We start from the raw sequence: 11,053 nt of genomic DNA, 5'->3' as shown, positions 1-11,053 counted from the left end.
CCGGCCGGCCCCTGACCGCCCCGCCCGCAGGTGCGGTGCGCGCTGACCGGCCACGAGCTGCCCTGCCGCCTGCCGGAGCTCCAGGTCTACACCCGCGGCAAGAAGTACCAGCGGCTGGTCCGCACCAACCCGGCCTTCGACTACGCCGAGTTCGAGCCGCACGTCGTGCCCAGCACCAAGAACCCGTAAGTGCGCGCGCAGGCCGGCCAGCCCGGAGCGCGGTGGGCCCCGGGAGTGGGGGGGCCACGCCTCCTGCGCGGAGTGCGTCCTCCGCGCGCCCCTCACCGGCCAGCCCACCCTCCGCGAGCGGGGCCCCCCACGAGTCCCTTGTTGGCAGCAGCGCCTCGCTGGCTGCCGGGACTGAGCCAGCCCCGTTGCCTCTTTTTGGGGGGCTTGGTGGAGAGTGATGGGGTGCCCCCGGCAGGCGCAGAGGCTCCCCCAGGTGCTGGACAAGAGGCCACTTGGGCTGGGTCACTGGCCGCCCACACGCGTCCCTGTGGAGGGGCTGGGGAGCCCCGGCGGCTGACTCCAGGACGCAGCTGCGGCAGCCCCGGCCACGCCGCTGTCCCTCCACAGGCGCCAGCTGTTCTGCCGGCTCACCCTGCGCCACATCAACAGGGACCCCGCGCACGTGCAGAGGCACACCCAGGGCCGGCGCTTCCAGCGCGCGCTGCGCCAGTGTGAGTAGCTGCCCACTCTGCCGCACTGGTGGGGCATGGCGCCCCGGCCCAGGGATGATGAGGGTAGAGGCAGGGCCTGCCCTGGGACAGGCCGGCGGGGGTGCTGGAGTAGGGCCTGGACCCTGATGGCGCCTCACGCCCCCAGGCCACAGGGGCTGGAGAGCCGTGGGGACGCAGACGCAGAGGCCAGGCTGGACGCAAGCTCCGGCAGTGGGCCTGCCCTGAGGGGTTAAAGCGGAGGGGACAGACGTGCTTGGGTGCGTCTCAGGACACACGCTGGGGGGGCAGTGGGCGGGGGGGCTTGTGGTCACCAGGTGTGGGCACGGTGCCGCCTTCCAGGTATGGCCTGTTTTCAGCTGTCCTGCAGGACTGGCCAGTGAGGGGAGGCAGGGACATGCCCCAGGTCCACAATGGGGAGCTGCGTGGGGGGGGAGCTCGTCAGGTTGGGAGCAGGTTGGGAAGCAGGGGAGACCTGGAGACCACGGGAAACCCGGTCCCTGGGACCTCTGGAGCACAGGTGTCAGGGAGGCGGCAGTTGGGGGTGTCAGCACAGAGGCGCTCCTGAGCCCATGGAGTCAGGCGCGAGAAGGGGCAAGCCCCTCAGAACAGAGACACAGAGGAGGAAAGGGCCAGCCCGGGCGACCTGCTCCTGAAGGGAAGGCAGCAGGGAAGTGAAGAAGGCTGCCGAGGTGGGCATGGCTGCCGGGCGCGGCGCCGTGTGCAGGCCTGATGTTGAGGCCGGTTCTGTGGTGAGGCCGCTGTTGGCCCAGAGTGGGCGGCAGAGGCAGCCGGGTGGGGTGTGGGCGTGGGTCAGGACAGGGCCCCGTGTGCGAGGCCTGGGGGGCCAGCCCACCTCCACTCAGGGACCTGGGCTGGGGAAGGGGATGAGACCTAGAGCCAGGGACCAGCTGGCACCCCACCCTGTGGGGTCTGTGGAGCCCAGAGAGAACGGGCAGTGTGCCGGCCCCTCCAGATGACGAGTGCCAGAAGCAGGGCGTGGAGTACGTGCCCGCCTGCCTCCTGCACAAGAGGAAGAGGAGGAGAGAAGGGCAGGCGGACGGCGAGGGGCCACCGGGCCCCGGAACCGCCTTCTGGGAACCCGCGTCCAGCGACGACGACGCCGCCCCCAGTGACAGCGACGACAGCATGACAGACCTGTACCCACGTAAGCCGAACGCGTCCCTGCTGGGCTGGGCGGCGTTTCTGTGGCTCAGGGCTGTCCGGGCAGCAGCGCGTGGTGCCCAGCCGCCGTGCTGGCCTCCAGCCTGGGCCCCAGTTTGCTGCCCCATCCCTGGCATCGGGGTGAACGTGGCCCCAAGCCTGCTCCTCCACCCCGTCCCTTGCAGCTGAGCTATTCACCAAAAAGGACCTGGGAGACACAGAGGGCAGCGCTGAGACCTTTCAGGCAGATGGCGGCAGGGGGCCCAGGCGCCCACGAGAGAAGGCCCCTGGGGTCAGCGAGGGGACAGGAGTGTGCCCCAAGCGCAGGAAGGTGAGTGGGGCCCGCGACAGCGGGTGCGGCAGCTCCCCGCCAGCGCTCGCCTCTTTTAAAAGTAAAGAAGCTCCTCACCAGGGGTCCCGGGCCAAGGGCACAGGCCCAGCCGGGGCGCTTCCCCGTGGCCCCCCCGGGCAGACCCCTGGCTGAGGGCGGCTGGAGCCCAGGGCTGCAGAGCCTGCCCCTTGCCGTGTCCCTGGACCGAGCGAGGCTGCTCCCCGCCACAGAGCCGTGGGGCTGCCAGTCGGGGCCCGAGTGCGGCCCTCAGCCCGCCTGTGGCTCTCGCGGAGCCCAGCCGGCAGCGGGGCCACGGGGGAGGGGACCCAGCGGTCTCCCGGAAGCCGGGCCCCGCTCCACTGACAGACGGACCCCGTTCTCGCTGCAGCAGCAGTTGGGCGCCTCCCAGAAGCTGAGACGCCGTGGCCGTGGCCGCACCCCTCCGCGCGGCGTGGCCCTCAAGCAGGCGGGTTAGTAGAGGTCGCCCAGACGCCCGGAGGCCCGCGACCGCCTGCCCGCCCGGCTGCCCGAGGCGTCCTTCCTGCTGGCCAGGACCCAGCGCTCGTGCACCGCTCCCAGGTGCTGCCCGGAGACAAGCAGGGCCGTTCCTCAGAAGTCGGGTTCCCCCACACACTCGGGGGGCAACAGGGACCCCAAGAACCGCCTGGACGTGGCTTCCAAGGTCTTCATCACGCGAGGGCCTAAGTGCGGCCGACTGCGCCTTGGGGCGCGCGGGCCCCGTGCCGGGGCTGCACCACCCGACAGATGCCGCCATTTGTCTGGACTTTCCCGAGTCGGTTTCCATACGTAACCAAGGCAAAATACAGCGTAGGAGGGGACCTGCGCCTCTTCCCCACACCAAGCCTGTCCTGGGGTTGTTTTGCAGAGACCGGCTGGTCTCAGCCCTCTCCTGGCGCCCTGGCGAGCCCCACGCAGGGCCTGGGAGCTGGGAGCATACGGCGGCGCCGGCCAAGGGTCCTCCATGCCTGCCGGGGTCGGGAGGCTCTTCCGGGAGGGGGGCGGACGCTGGCTGGCTTGAGGGTGCTCCGTGCCTGGTGCATGCCAAGGGGAGGGCGCGGGCAGAGGCCAGGCCACCCCACTGCCCGCGGAGCCCCCGCCCCGGGCCGCTGGCCTCGAGCACCTCTTCACCTTGTCATACTCAGACTGGGGAGCAGACACTCGGGGTGCCGTATGCTGGGGCACAAGTGGGAGTCAGGCGGGAGCACCGGGCCTCCGCTGGGCCATGGGGGACACCGCAGCTCACCCTGACAGCCCTCAGCTGAGGCCAGAGAAGGCGTGAGGCCCGGCTGCTCGCAGCCTCCAAGGAGGCAGTCTCGGGGGCGGGGGCCCAGGGAGGACAACCCAACAGTCCCCACGCGGCATTCACCCCTTGCCCCCCAAGAAGAGAAACGCAGGATAAGGCAATGTTAGAAAACTTTTAAATACAGGATTCAGATCCAATCGGTAAGGCATCACAAATCGTATGAAGTAATCGTGGCTGCGTTCAGCATGGCAAATGGCCGCCGAGCGGAGGCCGCGCGGAGACTGCGCGGAGACGAGGCCTGTGGCGGACACGGCGCGGCGAGGCCGCGCGAGGTAACGGCGGGGCCTGAGGCCGCTGCCCTGCCCTGGGCGGCGGCTGCTCCTCCCAGGCAGGTCAGGGGTGCGGTCAGGCTGCAGGTGGGGCACGAGGGGTAGGGTGCCAGTGGCCCCCAGGTTTCTGAGCCCTCCGCCCCGGAGCTGCCAAGCTCCCGGGTGGGCTACCCTGTAAGCCTGGGCGCCCGCTCCGGCCAGGTGTCCGGCTCGTGAGTGACTTGCCCGGACAGCATCCTTGCCGCCCTGACGCTGCCCTCGCTCTTTGGGTTCGGGGCTCCCCCGTGCCACTGCGCCCCAACACAGTGCGGCGCCCCGCCCCTGGCCACCCAGATCACTTAGTAGTTTTAGCTAAAAACGTAAACTTAACAAACAAGAGGGAGACTGCGTGGAATGATACAGAAAATGTATCTGCTCACAGTACACGTGAGGGTCCCCCGCCCCCACCGAGGCGAGTGCGGCCGACGCAGCAGCTGCCGCTCCCAGGGGCGCGGCGCCGTCCACCTGCGGTGTCTGCAAGTCTAGTCCTCGAAACATCTGTGCCTTTACCGGGGAGGGGGGACATAAATGCTGGCAGTTTTCTCGACTCCACCGACAGTCCTCGCGGCCGGGCTGGCCAGGGCCGGGCTCCGTTACCACTCTTTCTTCTTCTCGTCCATGGACACGCCCCCGGGGCCCAGCGCCACCACCAGCAGCAAGCCGCCGATCACCGACATGGTCTGGAAGAAGTCGTACTTGAGGAAGTCGTGCATGGGCTTGTAGACCGGGATGGTCCAGAACGCGTTGAAGTACACGTTGATGGCGAACAGCCACACGACCAGGGTCAGCGCGGCCAGCTTGGTCTTGAAGCCGACAGCCACGAGGATCATGAGCGCCGTGCCCACGATGTTCTGCAGGATCTGCGGGGGCGCAAGGCATGAGGAGGGGCCGTGCTGCTTCGGAGGTGTCCCAGCGCCCCGCCGGGGCAGGGAGAGGGGCAGCGCGGCGGTGGCCACCGCAGGCTGGGGTCAGCGGAGGCATTCCGTTGGGGCCCAGAGCTGGGCCACGTGAGGGCAGACGTGCCCCCACACTGCCGGGACAGCCCGGCCTGGGCACCAAGGACATGCCAGGGGATGAGGACACCTCAGCTCTGCACCCCGGCCCTGGCGCACACCGGTGGGGAGGAAGATGAGGCATCTGAGCAGGAGCCTGCTGGGACCGGCACCCCCGCCCACCGGGGTGGGGAGAGCTGGGCTCCTGGGGCGAGGGCTGGGTGGGCTGGAAGCCGGGCCCCGCCCAGGGCCACGCAGCCAGGCTCAGCGCCGGGGTGGGAGGGGTGGGCACGCAGACGGCGGGTGGGGCCCTTACCGAAAAGAAGCTGGCGTCGAAGTGCAGGAGTGTCATGAACATCAAGACCAGCAAGACCCTGCCCCCGAGCTGCATGTACTGTTTCGGGGAGCTCTCGCGCATGGTGGGGACCCCCGCGAACATGCTCTTCCCCTCAGAGCGGGACTCTGCCAAGAGCAGCAACAAGCCGCCTCCCAGTGCCAGGTTCCTGGGAACGAGAGACGCGGGGCCTGACCACACCGGAGCCCTGGGCCCGCAGGGCCCCTGGGTCCCCTGCGTGTCAGCAGTCCCTGGCCTGGGGTCACCGAGGGGAGCCTCAGCCACCAGCCGTGGTGCGTCTGGACCCACAGCAAGCCGGGGCCCGGCCCTCACCTGCTTGTGGCTTTGGGTCCCAGTGAGCCACTTGGGGGTTCACTGACTCACTCCCCACCTCGTGAAATGGGGCTTGGGAGAGACGCCCGCACCCCACTGACGTCTTAGGGGTGCACGTGCCAGGTGGCTGGCCCAGGGAAGCTCCCGCCCACCCTCCCCACGCAGAAGGCGCCTACCTCATCAGAAACTTCAGGTCCCACAGGATGCTGTAGGCGATCGTCTGGGGGGGAGAAACTGGGGTCAGCGATTTCAAATGAATTTCTCTTTTATCGACAACGGAGTTCGGCTGACTCTCAGCGGGTGAGAAGACGGACCCACTGGGGTCGGGAGCCTCGGGCCAGCCCGGTGTCCTGGAGAACACGGGCTGAGGGCACGGCTCAGGCGAGCGGCTCACCGACAGCCCTCAGCATGTGCCCCTGGGGGATCAGCTGCCCCCCAGCAGCGGGCTGAAGCCTGGAAGGTGCCTTTGCAGCAGCTCTGCTCCCCCGGGGCAGGAGGGGAGCCCCGGGCGCCTCACCTGCAGTGCGATGATCCCGAAGAGCCCGAAGCAGGCATACTGCACGAAGTTCCTGCTCAGCACCAGGATGCAGCCCGCTGCAAGGGAGAAGGGCACAGGTCAGAGACCCACGGGCCCCCAGGTAGAGTGAGTGACCGGCACGGCTGCGACACCCACACCCACGCTGGCATTTGCTTATCAAAGGTGCGGGTCAGGGAAGTGGATTCTGGCATCTTCCAGAGCCAGCCTGGGGCGGGCTGGGAGGTGGGGTCCCTCCTGCGCCCAGGGGCCAGGGAGCAGACCAAGGCCCCGCACTCTTCCCTGGGGGGGCCATCGCCACCGCCCCAGCTGGCCTTCGGGACGCTCGCGTCTCAGGGCGGCTGCCCGCTGCCCGCCGCACCCCACCCCCACGCGCACCGGCACTGGAAGGCTGGGGCCAGGCCGGGGCAAGGCCAGGAGGGGCCACGGGACACTCACTCAGCTGTCCCAGCAAGTTGAGGAAGACGAAGGTGGAGGCCAGCAGGTAGCCGCAGCCCCAGGTGGTGTCGATGTAGTCCCGCTGCTCGCCCCACTGGAACCACATGCGGATGCCGTCCTCCAGGAAGGTGCTGATGAGGCAGAGGCGCGCCACGTGCGGCAGGTACTGCTTGGTGACGCGGAGGAACTGCGGCCATGGGAAGCGGGGGACGGCATGGGGTCGCCACCGGGTACGCGCCAGCCTCTCCCCGCCCTGCCACCGGGCCCCACGGAGGTGCCTGGCCACCCCCGATTCCCTCTCCCAGGGGCAGGCGGTTGGGAGGCCAGTGCCGCCTCAGGCGCTCAGGTGAGGCGCATGGGCAAGCCACGGCCCAGAGACCCGGGAGCCTCGCCGGCCGCCTCGCTCTGGCCCGTGTCCAGCACGGGAGGATGACCGCCTTCCAGTCGCGAGCACCACACTGGCCTGTGCCCCCCAGGGGCAAACTGCCTTCCCCACCCCTGGGACAACCCTGACTCAGCTTCTCTTACCAACAGGCAAGCTGAACCCCAGGGTCAGAGGGGCTCGCTCTGAGCTGTGCCAGGCTCGAGGCCCCCCACCCCACTCAGCACCCCTGGGCTACAGGGAGCTGTGGCCCAACGAGATGACAGTCCACTCGGGTGACAAGCAGGGTCCCGGGCCCAGAGGGCCTCAGCCAGGACACATGGTGGGCGCCCAGGCCAGCCCGGCAGCACGTGTGGCCACTCCGGCGGGCCCCGGCCTGACCAGTCCCTCTGGAGCTGAGCTGGGGCTTGGGCGCTGGGCCCGCGCAGCGCTTGGAAGCGAACATGAAGCAGCCTGACTCCCACTCAAAAGCTGCGGGTGTTTAAAGGCCTGTGTAGCTCAAAGCAAACTAAAAACTCGCTGGCGGTCCCTCCTGGTGGCACGGGGGGTCAGAGCGCAGCCACCGCAGCACGAGTTCCATCCCCGGCCAGGATGTGACCTGAGGGGTGCAACAGACCTCCCCTGTCTCCCCGCTGCTCCCCGCAGCAGTGGGTTTCAATCTGCCTGTTCTGTTCCCCACTGTCTGGTGAGTCCTCGCGATACCTCTCGCCTGTACTCCACTTCTTGTCTGCCCAAATAGATTAATCTTTAGGAAAAAAAAAAAAACTCGCTAACAAATGAGATGGGCAGATGTCAAAAGCTGTGAAGTCTCAGCAGGGGGAGCCACTGGCGTGTCCATAACCTGCCCATGGGGCGGCCTTTCTGACAGCCCAGCAGGGCACAGATGTCCCCCAGGGGTACCCCACGCACTGGCCCCCAGGGGGACAGGCACTGGGCCACGAGATAACAGCAGGGCTGGTGAGACGGACCCACCCACGGGACTGACGTGTCAGACAGCAAGAGTCTAAAGGCCGCCTCGCTGTCCCTCCCTCCAAGGGCATCAAATGAACGTCACACCCCAGCCGGGGCTGATGAGTTGCCCTGGGGTGAACGAGGGGTGTATGAGAAGGTTCCTTAATGTGAGCATCTGAAATGTCGCTCACACGGTCCCACCCCTTCACCCCTCCACTAGGCTTGGTCAGCGGGCCCCAGACACGGGGGTGGGGGTGGTAGGGTGGGCGGGAGAGAGCTGGCACCACAGCCAGGTGTCCGGCCCCCGCCCCGGCTTCTGCACAGCCTGCTCAGCCGCTGACCCCCAGGGCAGGAGGCTGAAGTCACGGTACGAGACCGACACGGATGCCAGGACACCCCGTCGTGTGGCACAGGTCTCGGTGCCCTCTGACTGTCACCAGCAAGGACAGAGGGAAGGAGAAAGACTCATTTTCAGAAAAGGCCCCCGCATGCCCCTGTGGGGTTTGGGGTGTGGGGACCGCATGCAGCCACGGAAGTCCTCAGGCCACCAGGCTGGGCAGCAGCTTGGGGCCTGGGGGCAGCTGCCACACCCCCTCCTCATTCAGGCCGGGATGCTCCGGAGACACCAGGTGCCCCTGCTGGGGCCAGGTCTGGGCCACCAACCGGGCCTTCTGCCTCCAGGCCTGGGGCACAGCACGGCAAGGATGAGCACCCCCGAGCACGCAGGCATCCCAGAGACAGGTGGGGGGACCCCTGAGGCAGCAGACACATGGAAACTACCCCCGGCTGCCACATCTCCCCCTTGCTGTGCCCAAGGCTCCGCCGCCTCAGCTGCCTGCTCCCTCACCCTGCGCTTGGGCAGCCGCGTCTGGACACTTAATTTGTGCGTCTGGGTGCAGAGGATTAGCGCGCGCCCAGCCCGACCCGCAGACAGGCCGGCGAGACAGACTGCTCTGCTGCGGGGAAACAGGCGTCCTCGGAGGCCCAGGGCGAGGCCGACCTGGCAGCCGGCGGCCCCCAGCCCCTTCGGGGCTCCCCGCATCATCAGGCCACTGGGAGCCTCAGCACAGCGCTGCCTGCTGAGCGAGCGTGGCTCGGGCTGGGTGGCAGAGCCATGCGGGCCAGCGCGCTGCCGGGGCCACCTCTGGCTGTCCGTAGTGACAGCCTGCGAGGGAACTTCTGCAGGCCAGAGCCACCTGCAGCCCACGCCGTGGAGCTGGCCCCAGCGCTCGCCCACAGGCAGCCCCGCTGTGCCCCGCAGTCCCGCATCACCAGGCCCACACGGGTGAGTCCGTGGCGCAGACGGGGATGTGCACACGGCCCCGAGAGGGCACGGCTTCCTTCGCTGAGCCCCGAGTGGGACAGAGACGACGCGGGCGAGCAGCACCACACCTTCCCGAGAAGCTCAGCACGCAGGGGCCCGTCGCCACTGGCCGGACAGAGGGTGGCCACAGGGAGGACTGGGCCCGCCCTTCCTCCCTCAGCCTCTCCACCGGGCTCAGGCAGGAGGCGCTCTGCGTGCCCAGAGGGAACGCCCCAGCCCACCCCGCAGCCACGCACGCACTGGGGTTCAGGGCCCAGGCCTAGGGCCAAGGGTCTGGCCCCGCGTGCTGTCAGGGCCATGCTCGCTGCCCCGCGATGGGCCAGGGCTGGGGGCACTCCTGGGGTGACAGTGCCGGGTGAATGCTAGGCCTCGCACAGCAAGCCCCTCAGCTTGCCCGTCACCGTGGAGATGAGCCGCCAGGCAGAACCCATTAAGCACTAACACTCCTGTGCCCATGTGACTGCCAGCGCCAGCTGGGCCCTGGTTCCCGGCCCTGAGGCCTCGCTCCCATCGAGAGCACCTTGGCGGTCTCCTGGAGCCTGCGCCCTGGCTGCCCGGGACAGGGCTGCCCAGGGGAGCCCGCTGGCCTGCAGCCTGACGGGAAAGTCGCGGTGAGGAGCCCAGCCTGCGGGCACCGAGACACCTCGACCCGGTGACCGGGGTGACTCAAGAAGACCAACGGAGGGCCGGCCCCTGTCTCGGGGAGGAGGCGCCGTGCAGAGGGGGGCGCAGAGTTCTCGCTGCTGGGGGGGGAAGCGCATGGGCCCTGCCGGGTACCACCCTCAGCGCCCAACTCACTTAAACCCTATCACTTCACTTTTGGTTTCGGGTAACGGGACAGAGTGTCCCCCTTCACTTGGCCCTGGCCTACCCTGTGGGGACCTGCCCGTGTTAACAAGTGGGGGCCGCCATGCCCCGCCCACGCCACCACAGTCCCCCTGGGAGAGGGCCTGCAGGGGCTGCGGCAGTACCCCACTGCCTGAGACTTGCCCTGGCCCCTGTGGTCCTGGGGCAGCAGGCTAGTGCCGGAGAGTGCCCACTGTCCCTGGGTAGCACCCCAGCGAACACACCAGGTAAGGGCACGCCAGGCGCAGGCCGGGAGGTGGGCCACTGCCCTGGGCCCCTTCCTTGCGGACCCTCCCGCCCCCTTGGGGCGTGTCCAGCTCTAGGCCTTGTTTCTCTCATTTTAAACAAGCACAAAGCTGTGGGTGGCGAGAGAAGGGGAGCATGAAGAGGGCCCCCGCTTCCAGGCTGGGCCCGCTCCTGCCTAGGGCGGCACAATCCCTCAAAGCAGGGCGCTGCGGGCGAGGGGCGAGGCTGGAAGGGGCGCCTTCTTGGGAGCTGCCACTTGGGGAAACAAAATCGGGCCACTGAAAGGACGGCAGTGGCCACAAGGCACGGCCGGGTGCTCGCAGCTCCCGCTAAGAGCTGGGCCCGCTGGGCCCGCGGCAGGAGACACCGGAACCTCTCTCCGGGCCGACGCTTCCCGGCTCCCCGCAACTGGGGTTCTGAGAACCCGGTTACACAACCGCACTGGGCTCGCGCCGCCCGGGAACCTGGAAACCTCGCTCACCTAACTGATTGCAAGATGGGGGTTGACAGCGCGCGGGCTCGCGGCTCCCGGAAAGCCACAAGCTCGGCGCTGCCCCCACGTGCGGTCAGGGCGGTCAGGGCGCCGGGACCTGCCCGCCGGACACGACTGCTATTCGTGGCGCAAGGGCCTTGGAAAGTGGGGCACGCGCTGGCCGGCTGACCAGCGCTCCTGCCAGCCGGCTTCACCCCGAGGGGGTGCGGCTCGGTCCTCCCCCGACCTTGTCCAGCTCCGGGGACTCCCACGGTCCCCACGTCACCGGCCACCTGTGCACTCCCGAAGGCGCCTCCCCCCTCCCAGCTCCCCGTCGCCGTCCGTCCGTCCGTCCGGGGCAGAGTCCAGCAGGGAGGGAGACGCGCGGGAGGGTCA

General features: G+C 68.7%; 2 protein-coding genes across 2 annotated transcripts in view; one reads left to right on the top strand and one right to left on the bottom strand.

Annotated features, from left to right (window-relative positions):
• SURF2 (surfeit 2) overlaps positions 1-3,034 on the top strand; it is a 3,928-nt gene extending 894 nt beyond the window's left edge. Inside the window, exons 2-6 of the mRNA XM_004677857.2 lie at positions 31-185; positions 577-680; positions 1,654-1,845; positions 2,027-2,172; positions 2,561-3,034. Coding sequence (XP_004677914.1) covers positions 31-185; positions 577-680; positions 1,654-1,845; positions 2,027-2,172; positions 2,561-2,647 — 684 coding nt within the window. The 3' untranslated portion in view covers positions 2,648-3,034. The remainder of the gene's footprint in view (positions 1-30; positions 186-576; positions 681-1,653; positions 1,846-2,026; positions 2,173-2,560) is intronic.
• Positions 3,035-4,149: 1,115 nt separating this feature from the next.
• Positions 4,150-6,717, bottom strand: SURF4 (surfeit 4). The gene is made up of 5 exons (XM_004677232.2): positions 6,437-6,717; positions 5,981-6,057; positions 5,640-5,683; positions 5,113-5,299; positions 4,150-4,664 (listed from the first exon to the last, which is right to left on the bottom strand). The coding sequence occupies exons 1-5, from the start codon at positions 6,540-6,542 to the stop codon at positions 4,398-4,400; spliced, it is 681 nt and encodes a 226-aa protein (XP_004677289.1). The 5' UTR covers positions 6,543-6,717; the 3' UTR covers positions 4,150-4,397.
• Between the last annotated feature and the right edge of the window lie 4,336 nt (positions 6,718-11,053).

The sequence above is a fragment of the Condylura cristata genome, unplaced genomic scaffold (assembly GCF_000260355.1).
Source record: "Condylura cristata isolate star-nosed mole 26May11 unplaced genomic scaffold, ConCri1.0 scaffold00006, whole genome shotgun sequence".
Classification (NCBI taxonomy): Eukaryota; Metazoa; Chordata; class Mammalia; order Eulipotyphla; family Talpidae; genus Condylura; species Condylura cristata.
Note: the sequence above shows the minus strand (reverse complement) of the source record. Positions and strands in the feature narration are given on the sequence as shown.